The following is a 23,315-nucleotide window of genomic DNA, read 5'->3' on the forward strand; positions in this document are numbered from 1 at the left end:
ATAACCTTTGTAACTGTTTGTTAGTGTACTGTGTGGAAAGAAAGAAGCTCTGCAGACGCTTTTAGACTCCTTGCAGCTGCAGCGCAGCAACAAAGAGACTGTTTGTTCTCCGTAATCAGAGTTCATGCTCCACGTGCACACGCCGCTCTGGAGTTACTGCTGCCAACGCCTCTATTGCCTTATTGTCATATTGCCTTATTGCTTTATTGCCTTATTGCCCCGTGGAAGTTCTTTACAGCCCCCCGGAGAGCGAGGACTCATCTTAATCTGTGACAAACGCACTTTTTTAGTGGTGACTTTAGCTATTTAGCTGCTATTGATTAAATATTAATGCTTCCATCTTCCTCTGTCTTTGCGCACCTCTCTTCTGTTTCTCTTCATCTTCTCTCTCTCTCTGTCTCTCTCTCTCTCTCTCTCTCTCGCCCCTTCTCGCTCTCTCTGTCTCTCTCTCTCACTCTCTCTGTCTCTCTTGCTCTGTCTCTCTCTCTCGCCCTTTCTCGCTCTCTCTGTCTCTCTCTCTCTCTCTCTGTCTCTCTCTCTCTGTCTCTCTCTCTCTCTCTGTCTCTCTCTCGCTCTGTCTGTCTCTCTCTCTTGCTCTGTCTCTCTCTCTCTCGCCCTTTCTCGCTCTCTCTGTCTCTCTCTCTATCGCTCTCTCTCGCTCTCTCTGTCTCTCTCTCTCTCTGTCTCTCTCTTGCTCTCTCTCCCTCTCTCTCTCTGTCTCTCGCTCGCTCTGTCTCTCTCTCTCTTGCTCTGTCCCTCTCTCTCTCTCCCACCCTCTCTCTCTCTCTCTCTCTCTCTCTCTCTCTCTCTCTCCCCCTCAGTGTTCCCAATCTGAACAGCGACCTGTTTGATCTTCAGCCGGCCTTCATCCCCGCTGTGCAGAGCAATCCTTCAATCTCCACCGCCAACAGTGCCTGGGGAGGTGCGTTACACACACACACACACACACACACACACACACACACACACACGCACAAATAAGAAAGACACCTATGTACACACACTGATCAATTTAAGTGAGTGTTTCTGCATTCTGTGTATGTTCTCCCTCCGGCCAGTCATCCCTATTTCTGCCCATCCATCCATCTCTTTATGTAAACATCCATCCTCCCGTCAGCATCCCTCCTTTCCTTCAGAAGCTAATGTTGCGTTCGACACCGTGAGCGCTCGCAGCATTGTTTGGTGATAACGGCTCGAGGAAACGCCTCCCGACATCAACCAGCCCTTGGTCGCCAAGGATTTATAACAGAGGATTAAGCTGAAGCCGTTTATATAAAGAGTTTGGCCAGACTTCAGAGTCAGAGCTGCTTCTTAGCTCGAATATCATCCCGTTGCGCTGCCAGTGGCTGTGACACGGGAGCCGGATAACGATCCCCTGTGCGTCCCCCAAAAACAACACAAAGGAGACTCGCTCCAGTAAACGCCACCGGCTATGAGCGTCGGAAACACTGATGAAGGAGTAAACTGCCATTTTTGGGGCGGGAAAATGTGCTGAATTTGCTTTCAGGCAGAGAGTTAGACGAGACGGCAGCCAGTTAGCCTAGCTTAGCACAAAGACTGGAAACGAGGGGAAACGGTTAGCTTGAATTCACCTCGCAGCTCTTCAAAAGGTCACGCGTCAACGTAGCATCCGTGCGTGTTCAATGTTTGGTGCATAACATATTGCTTCTATAAAAATTAACCAAACTACGCATAACTTGTTAATTCGTGAGCTTTAGAGATGCCGTTTAATGAGTTGTTGGACAAAGCCAGGCTAGCTGTTTCCCACGGATTCCAGTCTTTGTGCTAAGCTAGGCTAACCGGCTGGATGCTGCAGCGCTAGTTAAATGGTGACTTCACACCTGCCATGTTTGATCTCTAGATCTACAAGATTTACACCTTTTTTTGCCCTCTTTCCGTAAAAGACAATATTCCTACTGAACATGGCTGCTAAAATATACCTTCAACACGTAGCAGTATATGTACTCTGATTAACGTAAAACACACGCATGACGTACGTCCTGCAGCTACTTTGAATAACTTGCATTCCCCTCCTCATCCATATGTGTTATAACGCCTAAATCAAAAGGAATATGATGACATTTACAGTGGAATATGAAGGTTCCTCCTAACAACAGACCGTCTTTCTTGTGAGTCTGGTTCCCCGGACTCCACAAAGACGACGGCTCTCCGAGGCTTCGAGCCTTTAATCCCCGACAGGGGATGCGGAGGGAGACAGAAACACAAAAGGTGCATCGTGGATTTCCTCGCTCGGGGCTTAGCTCCCCTCTGAAAGCACCGACATTCCCAAGTTACTAAGCAACAACAATGGCGGCGCGCCGGAGACCGCGGCGTCCACGTTCTTCATCTAATTGGATTATCTGAGCGGGGAGGTGCTGGGAAGCCACGGTTTCCAAACACAATCTGATGTTTCTATCTGCAGCTCTGAACAGTCATGTGCTGCAGCTTAAACGCCTCAAAACGGCTTTTTTTTGTTTTGTATGTGTTCACATCCACGTCTTGACTGCATCCCTCAGGATTGGAGAGCCAGCAGCAGACCACCGCATCCATGGCTGCAGATTTCGATGCCGTGTTTGGGAATAAGGCCGCCGCGCCCGGTAACACCGGCCCTCAACCTGCAGCCGGTAAAGCCAGCTCTGAGAACTGAAAACTAAAAAGAACTTTTGACTCACCGGCGTGGCATTGAACTAACCCCGAGACTTGGGTGGGTGGTGGTGGCTTCAGTTTCTAACGGCTGCCATGACAGTAACTAACCCAGAGGCGAGGGATCAGTTAGCTAATAAAGCTAGCAGTAGCTAATAAGCTAATAAAGACCTACAAATGGTATTTCTTCAACTGAATAGTTGAAGAAATACCATTTGTAGGTCTTTATTAGCTTATTAGCTATCAGCTAATCTGCTTCTTCAGGACCGTGTGTGTAATTTGATCAGATATAAGTGATGACATAACATGACCAAACCACAACTGTGACTAGGTTTTGATTTGGATATTTGCAAAATTATTATTGGTGCACGGAAATTTGTGTCGCCACAGAGCCCCGCCCACTTTGTATTTGAAAGATTACACATTGAACTAAAAGGTTAACTGATCCCAAGCTCTTTGCTTTTCCTCCGTAAATCCTCTTTTTCTTCGAGGGTTCCTACATGTTCCTCGGAAGTCTTTTTAAGTTGGGAGTACTCGTCAGTATTATCCGTCAAAGCGGGATTCTAAACATATGCAAAGCGATAGTTTCCAGCTATTTCCTGTGAATCTTTTGGCTTGCATCATTTAATCCATCGGAGAGAATAACATGTCGGGAACAGATGTGAAGGAACCCTCTCATAGCGCCTCTTGTTGTGGCTTCCTGCCTGTTAAGGTAACCGCTTCAGACTGATGGTTCTTCAGCGTCGCTGGCCTGGGACTTTGGCTCCGAGCGCTCTTATTGGCTTACTTTCCCTTTCAACCTCTCGGCAACTGACGCGATCGATCTGTGTCCCGGACGCTCCCGCAAAGCTTCATCTGAACCAACGGAGTCTGCGTAAAGCCTCACGAAGCTAATTGCTCTGTCTACTGAGCTCCACTGTGAAAAGCCTTCCTTCATCACGATGAACACGAGCAGAGTTGTCCGTGCTGCTCTTAAATACTTCATAAAAATGTGTATTATTGAATTATTCAGCCTTCTTATAGACGTTTTTCCGCATAAATGCTGGAATTGTTAAAACATTTTAGTTTTTTCTTCAAATTTCTGTGAAATTTCAGTGGAAAACTTGATCGGGTTACTCCAAGGAAAGACTCCTATGTCTTTATCCTCTGACTCCAAGGAAAGACTCCTATGTCTTTATCCTCTGACTCCAAGGAAAGACTCCTATGTCTTTATCCTCTGACTCCAAGGAAAGACTCCTATGTCTTTATCCTCTGACTCCAAGGAAAGACTCCTATGTCTTTATCCTCTGACTCCAAGGAAAGACTCATATGTCTTTATCCTCTGACTCCAAGGAAAGACTCCTATGTCTTTATCCTCTGACTCCAAGGAAAGACTCATATGTCTTTATCCTCTGACTCCAAGTAAAGACTCCTATGTCTTTATCCTCTGACTCCAAGGAAAGACTCATATGTCTTTATCCTCTGACTCCAAGTAAAGACTCCTATGTCTTTATCCTCTGACTCCAACGAAAGACTCCTATGTCTTTATCCTCTGACTCCAATGAAAGACTCCTGTGTCTTTATCCTCTGAGTCTTGACTCCAATGAAAGACTCCTGTGTATTTATCCTGACTCCAATGAAAGACTCCTGTGTCTTTATCCTCTGAGTCTTGACTCCCAACGAAAGACTCCAATTTAATTGTCACTATTTTACAGGCAACTTTCTTTTTTTTTCAACAATCCGTTATTTCCAAAGGGAAGTCGCACTCTGATCCGTATTCCAGAGTTCAAACTTATCCCCTCGTCTTTATCCAGCCGAGTGTTTTTTTCCTCCTCTGCCCATTTAATTAGCGCTGCTGGAAATTTGCCAGAAATAATCAAGCCAGCTGTTTGTTTTTTAACCCGCACACGCCGTTCACACCCGTTTGTTTGACTTCATCACGCAGAGCGACATCACTAATTATACAGCTGGAAGATCTTTTTTTTTCTTTTTAAAACAACAAACGGACTATTAAGCAGAAATAAAGATGTCCGTGGTTCTTCGTTGCGTCCGCACAGCTGCGTCGTCGCTTCCTTCAAACGTTTCCCAGACGAAGCTTTTGTTTCCCCAAATGTGTGGCGATCTGCTCTGATCTCCAGAGTTCTGGTTTTTTGGACGGCCTAGCTTCCTATTAATAGAGCGCTCGTTGAAGCTGCCACTACAAATACCCATCCACCATCTGGGCAACTGGCAGCATCTCACCAAAGACCCTGTGTGTGTGTGTGTGTGTGTGTGTGTGTGTGTGTGTGTGTGTGTGTGTGTGTTGCATGTTTCCTGCATATGTCGTCCGTCACTTTGCTTCATCCGCCTCTGTTTAGTATTGTCGTTCACACCGTTTCCCCGCTCCTCCTCCCTTTATTCCTCCTCCCTTTATTCCCTTTATTCCTCCTCTCTCCTCTTCCTCTTCCTCGCCTCATCATCACACTTCACAAAGCAAGAATCACCCAGGCAACTCCTTTCCATCTGCTCTCCTCTTCCTCCTTTCTCTCTTCCTCTGTCTCCTCTGCAAAGGCTCCAATGTTTTTTGTCTGAACTGATATCTGACTGTATTTGTGCACAAGGAGTTGGAGGCGTAGTTCCTCCTTTTTTTAAAGTGGAAATGTGTTTTTCAAGGCAGTGTGATGTCTTCATAATGTATTCCACCATCCAGAAGTATTCCTCTCTGAGACTCCTCTTTGCTTCCGTTGCTGACATTACCTGTTTTATTTGAGTGAATTAATATCTGTCGTTTCATGAATTTGATGACAACCTTTGACAAAACTCCGCCCCTTAATGTCACGAAAGGCTGCTTCTTATTATGCAACGTAGTCTGAACAGAGCTTTTCCGACTAAATAGTTTGCAAGTAACTGATTTCCTTCCTCCCGGCGTTTTGCAGTTGAACCCTCGACATGGATTTACTTCCTCTTCCCTTTGATCTTTAATTCTATCGACTGTCGAATCCTCTGCTGAAACACCGAAGCTAACGCTGATAGCATGATAGCATTATCCCCCCCCGTGGTTTGTGATCCACAGAGAGAGCTCCTCTCTTCTCTTCCCCTCCTAGTTCAGTTTCACTTCACTGTGGCTTAAGGAAAAAGGAAATCACCCACATCGCCAAAGTGTTTTATCACAGCGACGAGAACAATGGAAGTCAAGAGAATTAAACGGACTCCGTTTTTTTTTTTTTTAAGCGTACTTTCTGTCTCCGTCTAGTTCTCCTCTCCTCCCTCCTTTTTTTCTCATCTGCTAAGTTAGCAGGAAAAGAGTTTTCTGAATCTCTGGTGTCAGCACCGCTGTCAGGCCGGCACCCCGCTTCCTCGCCCCATATTATTCCTCCCTCCTTTCCTTTCCCCTTGTTGCCTCTCTTTCTCCTCCTCCTCCTCCTCCGTGTTTCTCAGGCACGGCGTAGCTTTACAGACGTCGTCTCGCATCCAAAACACGTCAAATTCCGTGAAAGAAAAAAAATTCATTCCAATTTCATGTTTTGTTCGCTTTCAGGTTCCCTTTTTTTTTGTTGTTGCTCGTCTTTTCTACCACTCGTCATGTTTCTCACACACACACACACACACACACACACACACACACACACACACACGTTTCCACTAGCAGAGTAATACTGAGCCATTAGCTGGATGAGTGCTGACATGGGGAGTTGTTAACAAGCACTTATATATACACACACACACACACACACACACACACACACACACACACACACACACACACACACACACACACAAATATCCGCAACACCAACGCAGGAAATTACTAGTTTGTCATTTGCACCTAATGGCAAGGGACTGCATGTTTACACAGTCTCTCTAACACACACACACACACACACGTTCAACACTAATCACTGTTGGGGGTCGCAGTGTGCACATGACGGCCACGCACCAATAAATCAATCCTGGATAACCGGCGCTGCGAGCGCCTGAGTCGGGGGTTTGATGCCGCTGATAGAATGAGGCTGCAGCGAGCCGTAATGAAGGAGCAGGAAGCGCTGCCCATGTAGGTGAGCGCTGAAAATAGAGCGGCGCGAATTCATTAGCGGCGACGCTCACGGAAGGCCGAGCTCAGCAGTATATCCTCGGATCAAAACCCCGTCCGGCGCTGCTTCGTTAACGCGGGGGGGGGACGTTTTTCAACAGAAAGTTGAGTCGGCTCTCATTAAGTTCAGGATTTTAAATGCGTTTGAAATCGATTTTTGCTTCTGTTCTTTTTTTAACTTCACCCTGAAGCGTCACCGTTCTGCAGGGAACTGACCGTTGCAGCAACGTCCAAACTGTACAGCGCTTGTGCAATTTACAGTTGCAGACTTTGCCGTTGACGATTCTTTTAAACAATGAGTTCTTCGGTTTCAAACTAAGGTCTATGAAAGCGGGCTTTTTTTTTACGTCGCTAGTTAGCTGCTGAAGCTAAAATTAGCCACAAGGCTTTTGCCGATTTTAAAGGGCCAGCGTGTAGAGGATTTAGTTGCAGCAACTGTAGCGGCAACCGAGCGACCTCTCCGCTCAAGCGTGGAGAGAACTACGGTGGCAAAATAACGCCCTCCAAAAAAAGGCCTGCGGTTTTGATTTGTCCCTTCTGGGCTTCGGTAGAAACACGGCAGACTCTCCATGGCTCCTTCTACGCTCTCAAACACGACCGTTCTTAGTTTCAGATGATTATACATGAAGCTTTATACATGATTATACATGAAGCATTATACTTTTTACATGATTATACATGAAGCATTATACTTTATACATGATTATACATGAAGCATTATACTTTATACATGATTATACATGAAGCATTATACTTTATACATGATTATACATGAAGCATTATACATGATTATACATGAAGCATTATACTTCATACATGATTATACATGAAGCATTATACTTTATACATGATTATACATGAAGCATGATACTTTATACATGATTATGCATGAAGCATGATACTTTATCCATGATTATACATGAAGCATTATACTTTATACATGATTATACATGAAGCATTATACATGATTATACATGAAGCATTATACTTCATCCATGATTATACATGAAGCATTATACTTTATACATGATTATACATGAAGCATGATACTTTATACATGATTATACATGAAGCATTATACTTTATACATGATTATACATGAAGCATTATACTTTATACATGATTATACATGAAGCATTATACTTTATACATGATTATACATGAAGCATTATACACTATACATGATTATACATGAAGCATTATACTTAATACATGATTATACATGAAGCATTATACACTATACATGATTATACATGAAGCATTATACTTTATACATGATTATACATGAAGCATTATACTTTATACATGATTATACATGAAGCATTATACTTTATACATGATTATACATGAAGCATTATACACTATACATGATTATACATGAAGCATTATACTTAATACATGATTATACATGAAGCATTATACACTATACATGATTATACATGAAGCATTATACTTTATATACGATTATACATGAAGCATTATACACTATACATGATTATACATGAAGCATTATACACTATACATGATTATACATGAAGCGTTATACTTTATACATGATTATACATGAAGCGTTATACTTTATACATGATTATACAGGAAGCCTTATACTTTATACATGATTATACATGAAGCATTATACACTATACATGATTATACATGAAGCATTATACACTATACATGATTATACATGAAGCATTATACACTATACATGATTATACACTCATGAAAACATTTTTTTTTTGTTTTTTGAAAAGCCTGCTGAATGTTTCTACTCTGTCTATATGACGTCGCTCCCAGCCATAACTGTGTGTTTTGCTTATTCACGCTCCTCTGTTTCCCCGCCAGGTTTCGACGCTCTCGGAGACATGCTGAAGCCCACGATGCCCGCGCACGCCGCTCCTCTTCCCCCGCCTCAGATGGCCGTCCATCACGGAGGGAAGCTGCTCGCCAACGACCTGGACTCCTCTCTGGCCAACCTCGTGGGCAGTGAGTGTGGAGCCGGATGAATGAAGTGGTTGAACATTTATGTCACTGGGCGCTTGAAACACGCACACTCGCATATCTCTTATGTATTTCTTCGCATTGATCGTGCATGCAGGCACAAGGACGCACTGAGAACACCACGCTTATTTCTCTGCCGTCAATCAAAACCTCCCTCCATGTAGAATTTAAATGAATCGCATTGAATGTTACAAACGCGATGGATGGATGTCGGAGAGCAAAGATGAAGGGAAGCCTTGAGAGAGAAATAAACATTCACTCCTTTTTTCAACTGTTTTTCCCCTCAGATCTGCAGTTTGGCGGGACCCCGGCCAAGAAGTAAGTGTCTTTTGAGTTCCGACGAAACTAAGCCGCCTCCCCCCGTTATACTGAACCCAACTGTTTGCCAGCCTCCCCACCTTCAGTCCTACTTAGGGTTGCAAAATTCTGGGAATATTCAAAGTTGGAAACTTTCCACGGGAATAAACGAGAATATACGGGAATATACGGGAATTAATGGGAATTAACAGGAATAAACTGGAAATTTGGGGGTAATTTAACTGTATTTACCGTATCATAAGCAGACATGCAAGCAAACATTTATAATACAACTTTTAAAAATGACATTCTTGACTTTTTGACATTTTGTGAGTATAACTTTATTCTTTCATCGAACAACAAAAACATGAATGTTGAATAAAAAAGGTGCATTCCCTATGATCACCACCCCCCAACCCAATTTTTTTTGTTTTGTTTTTTTGTTGGCATAGGGCTGAAACGTTCAGACGCAACACTGATGACAGAACGGTTTATGTTTACGTTTATGTTTCTGGCAGGCAATGTTCCCAACCAGCTGCATTCAGGGTCCAGCTGAGCTAGGCGTGCATAGTCTTGTTCTCAACTACATTTAAGTTCCCCGTTATATCCCTGTTTTTTTTTTTTTTAATTCCCGAGCCAAAATTCCCGTGTAGTTGAACGAGAAAGGAAAAATCTAAATCAAGACGTGATTATTTGACGCCGTGTTTGTTGTTGTGGTTGCGCTGCTCGTCCCTCTTCAGGCCAGAGATGCAGTGGAACCAGCCCGGCGAGAAGAAGCTGACGGGAGGCCACAACTGGCAGACCAAGACCATGTCGACCACCCAGTGGGGCCCGGCGCCCATGGCCCCGCAGCCCATGCCTGTGCAGCACGTGGTAAGGAGGCCGGCGCTCGACAGCAGAGGATTGTGCGCGTCGTGCGGCGCAGTGAGCCCGAAAATAATCGATCAAGGCGTCTGAAAGCATCGGCTCATTACAACTTGGATCTTATTTTCATAGTTTTTCCTTCCTGTCGGCGTTGAACGAACCACGTTAATTGCTAAAAAATGGTAACACCGGCAATATTATTAAAAAAAATTGGTGGCACGTCAAGAAACATAAGCAGTCAGACAGGATTTAAAGGGCCAGTTCGCCCCATAAATCCAGATTCTTCCCCTCGCCTGTCGTGCTTTTTAACAATCTCGATGGTTTTGGTGCGAGTGTTTGAGATGTCGGTCTTCTCTCAACTAGAAGGCGGCAAAACATTTTCTAGATCTCAGAAATTAAAGCCGAAATTACAAAAATAGGAGCCAAGCTGTAATAGACGAGGATTATTTCTCAATGAGAATCCGTCACGGTGTCTGTAAGTCCTGGAAACGACTCAAAAAGTCAAATAGCTTTGACATGTTGAATGAATTGTTTCACGGTGTTTCATAAGTTCTGAGTAATTTGTGGGTAATACACGTGTTCGCCTTCTGGACGAGCGTTGGATGAGGAGATCAGTAGCTAAACACGGGGCGTTAGCTTAGCACAAACGGATGGAAACGGCTAGCCCGGCTCACTAATGAGCATGTTATGTTCGGTTAACCCGAACAAACACCAAAATATACACCAATTCATGGTTTTTACGTGCCGGACCGTCACTTAGCTTCACTTAGCTTAGCATTAAACAGCTAGCGTGTATCCGTCAAACAGACACGAGAGCGGTGTCGACGTTCTCATCTGGCGCTCGACAGAAAGCTCGTCGTCCCAAAGCGGTGACCTCGTCGTCGTGGCTGCACAGAACCGCATGTCGTTTTAAAAGAGTCACAAAGGGAACTGAACAAAACTTGCAGACACCAAAAAAAAAAAAGACGCAAAGAATCTCAAACTGTGGCGTCCTGTGTGCACGGGAATGCTTTGCACGTCTATGTTCCGTATGGAGGAGGACGTGTTGCTGTACGCGAGGGCACTGAGTTGGTGTGTGTATATGTGTGTGTAGCTGCTTGTGCATGCTGTGTGTGTGTGTGTGTGTGCTGATCTTGGCAGCTCCTGATTGTCCTCCTGATCTCCGGACAGCCGTTTCTGGCTGACGAGCACAAACTGTCACTAACCCTCCGCTTCCTCTCTTCTCCCCTTTCCCTTCCATATATCTATTTATTTATCTCTCTCTCTCTCTCTTCTGTTGGTCCTTTCCTTCCCTCCTCCTCTCCACGCCGGTCTTGTTTTTCTGCCCCGTCATCCCCTCGTCTTCCTTCCCCTCGTCTTCCTCCCCCCCTTCCCTCGCTCTATCGCGTGTCTCTTTTGCGTTGTCATCCCCTCGTCCTGTTTCCTCCACACTGCCTTTGACATCTGACCCTCTCCCGCTTTTAAAAAAATGTGCTTGACTTGCTTCTGTTGCTCTTTGCTTACGTTGCGGTTCTGATTTTGTTTTTTTTTTACCCTCGAACATTCTGTTTTCCCTCCATGCTCGCTTTCTTAAATTTCCTTTCTCATCCTCTCCTCTCTCTCTCTCTCAATCTCTCTCTCCGTCTGTCTTCTGTTTCTTTTCCTTGTTGCGTCCTGATGCAGAATGGAATGTTCTATACTAGTTATGTAAGTACTTATCCCTGTTTAGTTAACCACTTCTCAGTGACTCCTATAATGTGCTTCATGTCTCCCACTTGTATCTGTCACCTCTCTTTCTTTCTGCTGCTCTTTGGAGAAACCTCTTCTCAGCTAATAACCTCTTCTGGTATCAGGTCGATGTTTGTCTCTCGCTTTCTCGCTTCCTGAAAAGACAAATCTGGTGATATTTTCCCTTTTTTCTCATTGAATCTCATACTAGACAAAACAACAACAATGAATTGAATCAATAAACTGTGTAGAAGAAGTGGATGTAGTGACATCACCCGATGGTTTGTGGACTGGAGTTTTGAAGCCTCAAGTTTTCGACACTTTGGCCGTCGCCATTTTGTCGATTTTTGTTTTTTTTAAACCAAAAGTGACACGAGAGAGAAGAGCTAAAACCCTGAATATGACTTTTGTAGGCAACCAATGTTACAATTAATTATCATGAACTGAAAACGCAAAAAACACGGAAAACAAGGAAGCCCCTAAAACATCCCCTGCTTTATGGTCTGTTGACGGAGTCGCCCCCTGGTGGTCAGGAGAGAATGCAGCTTTAACACATGAAGCATAGACTTCTATACAACCAGAGGAGTCGCCCCCTGGTGGTCAGGAGAGAATGCAGCTTTAACACATGAAGCATAGACTTCTATACAACCAGAAGAGTCGCCCCCTGGTGGTCAGGAGAGAGAATGCAGCTTTAACACATGAAGCATAGACTTCTATACAACCAGAAGAGTCGCCCCCTGGTGGTCAGGAGAGAGAATGCAGCTTTAACACATGAAGCATAGACTTCTATACAACCAGAAGAGTCGCCCCCTGGTGGTCAGAGAGAATGCAGCTTCAACACATGAAGCATATACTTCTATACAACCAAAAGAGTCGCCCCCTGGTGGTCAGAGAGAATGCAGCTTCAACACATGAAGCATATACTTCTATACAACCAGAAGAGTCGCCCCCTGGTGGTCAGAGAGAATGCAGCTTCAACACATGAAGCATAGACTTCTATACAACCTGATGGTGGACATTAGAGCGAATGCAGGTTCCAAAACCTGATACATCTTATTCCTCCAAAAACAACTAAGATGTTTTTCCCTTCTTGTCTGGTACAGGACAAACGTACGTTGGGTTGCCTCACAAGCAAACACAGATAAAAAATGCACCATGTTTGACAATGAACAAATCAAACTTCTCGGGGAGAATATTAATAGAACTGCTCAATAGTGTCACGGAGAGAGAAAACACAGAAACAGCAAACCTCCAGAAGCCGTGAGGTGATGAATAAGACATGTGGAGGTGATGTATGAGACATGGCAGGTAGCAGGGAAGCCAATCAGCAGGGTGTCATGCATAAGTGAGACTCCCACATCTAAAGGTGCTCGCCAGGAGGTCTTGATACTTAGAAATGCCAGCCAGAGTCTTTTTTTTCCACCTTCACTCAAACAGGCAGGTCATGAAAGATCAGACGTCTGACTCTGCAGAGGAGGAAGAGGCAGACGGCAAAGGGAATCGCTGAAGTCTGGGATTAAAGACGCAGGGAAAAGACAGATTTAAATGAAAAGAAGCCGAGAGAGGTTGAGCCCGAACACACGGATCCAGACAGACGGCTGTGCGTCCACAGCTTCCACCTCATCACACAGGAGGCTTTACTTGCATTATGTTGACATAAAATGCCCTTTTTTTAAAAGAGTCATCACGATAATCATCTGTAACTATGTGCGTTCACAGCACCAGAAGTCTGATTTATAGAAAAAGAAGGCAAGAGAAGCAGAAATACTGCGTGAGGGAAGTCGTCATTTTACATTCGCCGTCACTTAAACCTCCTGATGTCCTTCAAAATAAATAATACGGTTCTCTTTATGACCTCCCATGTTTAAGTCGCCCTCAGTGTCAGACTCTCTTTCCAGCTCACGTAAAGGAGAACGCTCGTGTAGTTTCATTATTCTAAGCCGCCATTTCAGGTGAGACTGCAGAGGAAATGCGTGATGTCATGCAGACTTTCAGCTGCACAGAGAGGAAGTGGTTTAATACCTCTGCCATGATTGAGGTTATGAAGTTATATCAAGAAGAAATGCATCAGTTGTCTCTTTTCCAGGGTCTTTGAAGGCAGCAGCGTGTTTCTGCAAACTGTTTTTGAATGTTTAGTTAGTTGTTTTCAGAGCAGTGTGAGGCCGTGACTTCCGGCTGCTGCAAAAACTGTGCGATGTATATTATATGATTTTTTAATTATAGGTGGAAAAAAAGACTAAAATAAACTGCTGGTACAGTCCTGAAAGATCTGCCAATGCTCGCAGGTGTTCCCCGCTGAGAAATGCAGATCTTTATTTGTTATGTTTTAAAGTAGCTAGTCAGCTTTTCCTCTGCGGTATGTGAACATGACTGCAGGCGACGTGAAAACCCATCCAGCGTCTGTTAATATTAATACTCCTCTGTGCCTTATGGATCGCACGGCGTTGCGCAAGAGGCGCGCTGCATCTGCAAACGCTTTCCGGTGAGTTTATCACGTTTCGTTGGAGCAGAAACCGGCGTCCCGTTTTGATTTGTACCTCTTTAAGTACCTCTGCTCCCCGTGCACACTTTATCAGCGTCACGTGCACTTTCTCATCACGCCGTCTGCAGCTTTTCCAGCGTCTGCAGGCCGTGAAATGTGTGTTTTCCTGCCGCCGCCGCGTCTCGCTCACCCCTGCGTTCTGCTTCTCCTCCTCCAGGCTCCGGCTCCTTTGGCTTTTCCCATGAACTCACCGCAAGTGCCTGTGTATGGAATGGTGAGTGTGCAGAAATGAGGCTGCAGGTGGTTTTAGTTTAGTTTTTTACCAGTACTAGCTTAGGGTTCTGCAGCTCATATGACCACGATATGAATACCAGACCCTGTTGTCCTTGAGCTCTAATGAATCCACGACTTCTTGTCTTTAAAAAAATATATATTTTCAGCATAAATATGATCAAGAGTCTGAGCAAGATTCGCCAAAAATGGCTCCGAATAATCACAATAAACACAAGCGTTGACATGTTAGGAAGCATATTCAGTCCAGTGTTTTTCGGTTCAGAAATGAAACAATTTGTTCTGAAAAAAACACAATTCTCATTTCCGAGAGACAGGAAAAAAGAGCTGCGGGTTCATAAGGTTGTGAAGATGTTTTTTTTCTTGATGTTTATTAATCATTTGATGTGTAAAACGCCATAAAATAAAGGCAACGTCTGGTTCTCAGGAGTCAAACAGAAGCAGCTAATAATGTTTTAGTCAAAGAATTAGTTTATCAAAATCTTTTTCTTTCATTATTCAAGAAATGGCTTCAGCTCTTTTGCAGATTATGACGCTCATACGTTGCTGTTTCCGTTGATAATGGTTTCTTTAATAAAGGGACAGTGCACACTAATAAAAACATTTCTGTTAAAAGTGCTGCAGATGTTTAAAAAACGCAGACTAAAACAAACCTAAAAACAGAGATAAAATGAAATATACAAGAATTCTAAAATGTTGGCGCTTTTACAATACGTGCACACCAGTGAAACACGGCTACAAAACAATAAGAGATGCAGGTAGATGATGGTCGAGGGAAAGTTCAACATGGACAGATTGAGGAGCAGGTATGACTTCGTCTTCTCCCCTTCCTCCCCCTGCTTCTCTGACTCCTCCCCCTCCCCCCAGGTCCCCCCCCAGATGGGCCAGATGGGCGGGGTCCCGGTGATGGCTCCTCAGCCCATGATGTACAACCAGCCTGTCCTCAGAGCCTCCAACCCCTTCGCCCCGATGCCCGGAGCCCAGGTCAGCTATCCTGTACTCGTGCATTCATACGCACAGAACGACACCTTTGCAACTGAAAAGGTGTTTAATAGCGACGTGAAATATTAACCTGTAAATGTAACGTGTCTCTTCTTTTTTGTGTCCTCGTCCGAGCAAACTTATGAGCGCCCAGGGAACTCTTCCCTTATAAGGTCATGTTGGCTAATTCATGCAATAATTATAACGGTCCAAGGAGCTTCTTGTATTATTATTTTTAATGCAATGTGGAATAATGACGGAACTAATAATGTGGTGATTTATTATGGTTGGTGTATAAAAAAAAATGGATGGTGAGTAAATACAAAATAATTATTAGTTCCAAAAATGTATTGCTTATATATACAGATATAAGCAAATATATATATATATTTTATTATTATTTTATTTATATATATTTATTTATTTGTTATTATTATTTATTTATGTTATATATATTTTATTTTTTTATTTGATATATTTTTTCTTATTTTATATTTTTATTTAATATATATATATATATATATTTATTTTTTTAATATTTTTAATATATATATTTTTTTTATTTTTATTTTTTATATATATTTATTTATGTATTGTATATTTGTTTTTATATATATATATATATATATATATATATATATATATATATATATATATATATATACATATTTGATTTATATATTTTTTTTATATGTATTTATTTTATATATATATATTTTTATATATATATTTATCTATTATATCTATTTATTTATGTTTTTTATTTTACGGTTTACTTATTTATTTAAAACCATTTATTTAGCTGTTTTTAGTTGTTAGTGTATTCTTTGTTGGTGTGTCTGCATTTCAATGCAGTAAAACGATCAAAATAAACAATCTCTATTCTCTCCACTCTTTTTTTCTATTCAGATGCAGTTCATGTAATCCAGTCAGGGGGAAGCAGAGTGCCAAAAGCGCCACAAACAAACAAACAAACAAACAGAGAAGAAAACACACCAGAGGAGCGATCGACGGAGGAAGGATTGGATCGAGCTAAAGCGACCAAGAGACGGGACGACGAGATCACCAACCCACACCAAAAACAACCAGTTGCAAAGAGGAGGAGGAGGAGGAGGGGATGGTGGAGGGGAAGATGTCACCCTGCTGGTTGTTGTCTGAAACAACTCTGTGTGTGTGTGTGTGTGTGTGTGTGTGTGTGTGTGTGTGTGTGTGTGTGTGTGTGTGTGTGTGTGTGTCTTCTTTCTGTTACACTGTCTAATTTGTGTTTTAAATCATATCGATGGAGTGATGCTTCAGGAGAGGGAATAAGGATGAGAGAAAGATGGGAGGAGGAGGAAGAAAAGGAGGAAGAGGAGGAAATCCTCCCTCTGTGAGTCTCTGCTGCAGAATTAGCTTTATTTCCTACTGGTGCTATTTTTGTCCTCTCTGGGTTACCGTCCGCCTGCAACGGCAACTAGGGAACACTCGGGAGGGGAGAAGTGTGTGTGTGTGTGTGTGTGTGCGTGCGGCAGTTGTTTCAGACAATACCTTCACACGACCTCCTCTCCATCCCCCTTCGCTCTCTCTCTGTTCACTAAACCGGCCAGAGGTTTCCAGGAGGATCTTCTCTGTTTCCCGTAGTTTTCGAGGATATCTTTGTATTTTCGACCGGTTTCCCTCTGCAGCCTCTCCTGAATGTCATCAGAGAGGCTGCACCATGTGTTAATAATAGCATTATGTTGTCATGGGGTTTTAAGCTTATGTCTTTTTTACCCACACTGCGCTGATTTTCTTCTTCTGGAGCTACAGATACACACAGAGCTATGAGGGGATTAGCGGCGGCCATTAAATCATCTGTGAACCCCAAAAAAAGGTGGTGAAGCCCGGTCACGCCAGAGTTCTTCTTAGAGAAACGTGGTTCTATAAGTTCTCTGAGCTTCTCCCCCGACGTTCTTATTCTCTGAATTGTTTCTAATTTAAATTACCCAAAAAAACAACGTTCATTAACCACCAAAACCGTTACTTTAACAACCGTATGGTAACATTATTAAACACCAGGATTGTAACATACTTCTTGATTGTCAGATACCTTTTTTAAAACAAAACATAAGTTATTTATTTTGTGGTCTATGAATAATTGTACAAAATAAATCGCCCGTAGCAATTGGTGTTGAATTCAGACATTAAGGGCAATAAAACGTTTTTATTAGGCAATAACACGATAAACGTTGTTTGTAAACGTTGGAAACGAGTATATTTTGTTGTATTTTGGTGAAAATCGGGACTTAACTGGAGGTTAGAAGGTTTTTTTAAGTAAAACTGGAGAGTTCTTTACCGCTAACGAGACGTTGGCTTCCTTCATTTTGGATTCTCCGTTTCCCCCCGAAAGTCGAGACGGCTTGATTTAGTTTTTGCGGGAAAAGGATTTAAGAAGTTCCACTGCGTAAAGTGCTGGTGTGACCGGGCATGACGCGCTCATCCTGCCACAGTTTAACCTGTGTGTATCTGGCCTGTTAGCGGCCAGCTAGCACCTGGCTAACCTGTGTGTATCTGGCCTATTAGGGGCCAGCTAGCACCTGGCTAACCTGTGTGTATCTGGCTCGCTAACGGCCCGCTAGCACCTGGCTACCTGTGTGTATCTGGCTCGCTAACGGCCCGCTAGCACCTGGCTAACCTGCGTGTATCTGGCTCGCTAACGGCCCGCTAGCACCTGGCTAACCTGTGTGTATCTGGCTCGCTAACGGCCCGCTAGCACCTGGCTAACCTGCGTGTATCTGGCTCGCTAACGGCCCGGTAGCACCAGGCTAACCTGCGTGTATCTGGCTCGCTAACGGCCCGGTAGCACCTGGCTAACCTGCGTGTATCTGGCTCGCTAACGGCCCGCTAGCACCTGGCTAACCTGCGTGTATCTGGCTCGCTAACGGCCCGCTAGCACCTGGCTAACCTGCGTGTATCCGTCCTTCTCTTCCTCATCAGCTCACAAACCAGATTCAGACGTCCCAGGCTTCTAAATTAAGAGTTTTGTTCTTTTAAAAACTAAAATATTCGGTCCACCCTATTGGCAGGTCCACATAATGTGCCGGTGATTGAAGACAGCAGCACTGAGTGAGTGATTTTAAATGTTACTGAACTGATTTGAATTCACGTTAAATTGCACTGAATCAAAGCGAGCGGCTTTAATGAGTGCGACGCTGAACCTTTAGCCCCGCCCCCCGCTCCGTGGCTCCAGGGGAACTTTTTTTTGGGGGTGTGGGGGGGAAATCAAATTTGAGGTTGTGGGCGATTCCTCAGCCAAAGCGTCCGTCACCATGAGTTTGTCTGTGTGTGTCTGTGTGTGTGCGTAACGCATTTTTTAGTGTGTTCATGTTCGTGCGTACACATTTTATGTGTACGTTGTTTTTTGTTTGTTTTTTTTTTCTTCCATTGAGGGCTATTTTCCGAGGGGTCGAATTGTGTCAAATTTCCAGCCAAAATTTGAGCCAGCGAGTTTGACACGCAAATGTTGCTTTTGTGTTTGTTTTTGTTTTGTAAGATCGAAGGAAAAAAAAAAAAAAAAAAACATTTTTGTTGCAAAATGCACACGCGGAAATTTTGCACTGAAGTGACTAAACTATCCTGCCGCTATCCGAGCTGCTGCCGGGGAGAACACGCTGAGGAGATTTTGTAGAAATCGTTTTGAGGGTTTTACAATAACGAGTTCGATCTCATCTACCCGCCACTTTTGGCAGGCGACTAAAAAAAAATATATATATATATCGTTTTTCCTGCCATTTTAACGACTTGAAACCATTTTTGTAGTCCCAGCGTCCGCCTCCCAGTGAACCTCGCTTCACCTGCGTCTAGTCGGTCTTTCTCTAGAAAGCTTTTTTAGCTTCGTCACTGTGTAGATATGTACAAAAAACCCAATCGTACTAATAACCCGTTCCTGTCTAGATCGTCTGTTGCTCTTTGACGCTTGTTGTCTTGTTAGCTTAGCTCCTCCTCCTCTGTCTAGTATCTATATCTCTTATCTCTCGGTGTCTCTTGTCTTTAGCTGTAGACGAGGCTCGTCTACCTCGTGGTTCGCTTTAAAGGCGCTCTCTCTTTTCTCTTCGCCGTTAGCATCGCTCCCCGTCTGCGCTTCCTTCCCGTTACGATGTCCGCCGCCTTCACGCTCGTGTCCGATTGTCCCGTTGAGCCAATCGGGAACGCTTGGATATCCAGGTCAACTGGTTTTGTAGTCCAGCCAGATTGTGGGAAACGTAGCACGGTCGTCATGGAGGTTTTCCTTCAGCTTTTTGAAAGTTGCTTTCAGGTGTTTCTGCCGCGTGATCACGGCCCGCCGACGTCCAGGAACCTGAATCATGTCCCGGTCTAAACTCAGAGCAGATGGTCCCCCGGTGTTTTTATCAATCGTGGGCCTGAAAGTCGGTGCCCTCGTGTTTTCTTTCCCTTCCTTTTTAAGGATAAATCTACACGTGTCTCGCTTTTCTTTCTGTTTCCGTTTCCTAAACCCGTCCTCGCCTCTGCATGGAATCCGGTCCTGCCCGTTGCGATGGCATTGTCTTGGTCTCCGTGGGAGGAGGGAGGGAGCGCCGGCTCCTCTCCTCCGCACCGCCGGCAGTAACCACCGCTCGTCTTCACGGTATTTTGGGAGGGAGTTGGCCGAGCATGCGGGCTTCTCTTTCGGCACCTCCCTTTTTTTTCCCCCTCAAATACCAGACGCTTTCTCACATTTGCAGCTGGGACGCTTCCCCCCCCCCTCGACGAACCACCCGGCGGTGCATTCCATTTTTAATGTTTGCTACAAAAGCTAAAACCCGTTCCGAAGCTGCTGCCGCCTCTCCGCGCCGCTGTAGCATGGATCCAGGTGGAGGCTGATCAATGATGTCATACTAAAAACATGTCTGTCCTCCGCTAAGGCCAAGTGTGTCAAGCACCCAGAGCGCCTCCGCTCTCTCTTTTTGGGGTCGGTGAGTGCATGGTTGTCTCCCTCCTCCCTAAAGCAGCATGACATGACCGTGATGAAGATGAGGATGAAGAGTGTGAATCCTCGTCGACGACGGATCACGCTCTGCGTCCACGAATCTGACAGATGTTTGTTTTACGAGCCGCTGTAGCAAAGAAAACAGCACCCAACTTTGTGTGTGTGTGTGTGTGTGTGTGTGTGTGTGTGTGTGTGTGTGTGTGTGTGTGTGTGTTCTCCCCAAAGATGTCACACTCTCAGATGTGTCCTCGGTTGAAGCGAAAGAGAGAGAGGCTGTTTAACGGATGTAAATCTCTTCATCGGTGTCGAGTCAAAGATCTTTTCTTGTGCACGTTCTGTTTTTTCTACATCTGTGTTTTTTTTTGTTTTTTTTTTGTGTTGGTAAGAACCCTCGGATTGCTGCCTCACTATTGTGTACATAAAAAAGAAACGCACCACACTCACACGACACAGCGCTTCAGCACATAGCAACTCTCATAACCTGCAAAAGCGCATTATTTTTTTTATTTTTATTTTCGGCGACGTGACGACGGGATCAGCCAGGAATCCTCAACGATGCCCGAGTTGAGCGGAGTGGATCCTTTGATCTCGCTCCTCCACCCCATCTCTTTGTACATTGGTTTTCTATTTATTTAAAGCAGAAATATATGGATTGTATCAAAGCATGGAAAGGCAAACAGAAATGTTACAGTTAACAACAACAACAAAAAAACACACAAAAAAATCACAGGCTTTTATTTTACAGCAGTATATTTGTTTATTCTAGGGATCTGTTTTCTCTCTCCTGTTTTTGGAAGAAATAAAGTCATTTTCCATTCCTACAAACGTCTGTTTTTTGAGTCTCAGGTGATTAAAGAAAATTGTTTTTATTGCAGCGCCAGACGGCCTGAATGTTTATTCTTCATTCTTCATTCTGAAACCTAAACCGCTTCAACTATTATTCCTTTGAGTTTAACAAACAGTATATTTGCTGCCTCTCTTTTTAATTATTATTAGCAAAGTTTGCTGCTTAAAATAGTTTAAATATATATATATATATATATATATATATATATATATATATATATATATATATATTTACTGTTACTGACACATTTTAATAACCAAAACATTTTGTTTATGTAAAAAGCACAAAATTAAAAAAATGAAATATATATATAGGCCAGTAATGAAAGATATTGGTCACTGGTGAATAACACTGATGTTAAATAGGGACATAAATAAGTGTTTTATCTTTTATTAATAGCATATAAAATAAGATAATCCTTTATTAGTCCCGCAGGATTACAGCAGCAGAGCACACAATAGAGACACATAATAAAAAACAATCAAGTAATATAAATAATAACAATAAACGGCAGTAAAAACAGAGTACAGTATCAATTTTAAATATTTTTAAAATATCTTTCACTAGATTCCTACTTCACATAGCTGAGTGTTTATCAGGATGAAGGCCATTATGTTGCAGAGAAGCTGAATCAGAACCAGTGAGCCTCCTGATGTGATGCTGAACCAACGCACACAAACCTCCATCATTCACAGCTCGTGGGAGTCGGGAGGCGGGAACCTGTTCCTCTGTTTGTTGTCGTGTTAATCCCTCACCTGGAGAGCTGGAGCCAAATCACACCGACGTGTCGCTACAGGTGGGGAGGAAGCAGGAAAACAGCCTCTACACACTGGGAGGGAGGTTTCCCACCGGTAAATGCATCCTCCGCTTGTCCTCGGGGTCCGAATAAAGAGTTATGATTCATTATAAAGCCACAAATCTATCGTGCATCCAGAACCAGCCGTCGTTCATCACCAGCGTCGAGGCCGTCTGGGTTCCTCCTCTTCGTCGTTCGGTAACGGCTGAAGGGAAACGATGACCGTTGTGCAACATAGTTATGGATTTGTATCAACTTTGAGGATTTCAACTGCATAGAGCAGTGGCTTCAACCTTTTTTGAGCCACGGTACATTTTGTACAATAAAAAACAACCCCAAAAAGTTACAAAATGTCACATTGTAGCATAACACAGCAGACATGGTTGGTAAGTATCGCGCTACCTACTGGCATGGAAGAGTATTTCATTACTAGGCCAGCTAAATAATATTTGTTTTGACCGATTAAGTGAAATTGGACATTTTCCCACGGCACACCTGACTCTGGCATAGAAGACTCCTTCCCCAAACAACAACAACAACAAATAGGAATGAAATAAGATAATAGATGCAAAACAAAACATAATTAACAGAAAGTCTGTGTGCATGGACTTTACCAATGTGTGTATTTAACGGTCCCCTTTTATGGAGGCAAAACAATGTCAAAATCCTAGCGCGCAAATCAAACAGCCGAGTGTGTAATTTACTTTGACGAGCCCTTTAATTATGATGTACTTGCTCAGGTTAAGGCAACAAAAAAACATTGTGGTTTGGCTTAAAATGAGCACAAAACAAAGTAAACAATGAAAGCGGTTCTAGCAGAATATTTATGCTAAACAGTCTGAGAGTGAGACGTCCAACAAATCGTTGGGTATTTGCTGCGTCTACGCATCGAATCAGAGCAACACTATGAAGGCTTTCCCCTGGAAATACCCCCTGAATGAGTTTTAATAGATTTAACTAGCTATTTTTTTTAGGAAACAGGCCCGGTGTAACAGGCCATAGTTTACCCCCAGTCCGGACTATACCCGGTTAAAGGGGCCTAGCCAGATTATACCCCGGGTATATTATGGCCTAGGCCAATTCATACATACATACATTACACCATGATATCAGTAGTGTTGAGTGATATACACAAGAATTACTTAATTTTTGATGGTAACAGAAAGCTAACACAAGAGATGCTAACAGAAATCTAACACAAGAGAAGGTAACAGAAAGCTAACACGAGAGATGGTATCAGAAAGCTAACACGAGAGATGGTATCAGAAAGCTAACACGAGAGATGCTAACAGTAAGCAAACACAAGAGATGCTAGCAGAAAGTTAACACACGAGATGCTAACAGAAAGCTAACACAAGAGATGCTAACAAAAATCTAACACAAGAGAAGGTAACAGAAAGCTAACACGAGAGA

At 43.3% G+C, this 23,315-nt stretch overlaps 1 protein-coding gene across 1 annotated transcript in view; it reads left to right on the forward strand.

The window, feature by feature from the left end:
* The window catches only part of LOC306734477 (phosphatidylinositol-binding clathrin assembly protein), a gene marked incomplete at both ends in the record, with an annotated part of 65,384 nt that extends 46,052 nt beyond the window's left edge, over positions 1–19,332 (forward strand). Inside the window, 9 exons of the mRNA XM_079215834.1 lie at positions 822–922; positions 2,517–2,624; positions 8,537–8,677; positions 8,980–9,010; positions 9,730–9,862; positions 11,516–11,539; positions 14,260–14,316; positions 15,201–15,317; positions 19,327–19,332. Of these exons, the coding sequence (XP_079071960.1) occupies positions 822–922; positions 2,517–2,624; positions 8,537–8,677; positions 8,980–9,010; positions 9,730–9,862; positions 11,516–11,539; positions 14,260–14,316; positions 15,201–15,317; positions 19,327–19,332 (718 nt within the window). The remainder of the gene's footprint in view (positions 1–821; positions 923–2,516; positions 2,625–8,536; positions 8,678–8,979; positions 9,011–9,729; positions 9,863–11,515; positions 11,540–14,259; positions 14,317–15,200; positions 15,318–19,326) is intronic.
* Between the last annotated feature and the right edge of the window lie 3,983 nt (positions 19,333–23,315).

This window comes from Taurulus bubalis, assembly GCF_910589615.1.
Source record: "Taurulus bubalis genome assembly, chromosome: 3".
Lineage (NCBI taxonomy): Eukaryota > Metazoa > Chordata > Actinopteri > Perciformes > Cottidae > Taurulus > Taurulus bubalis.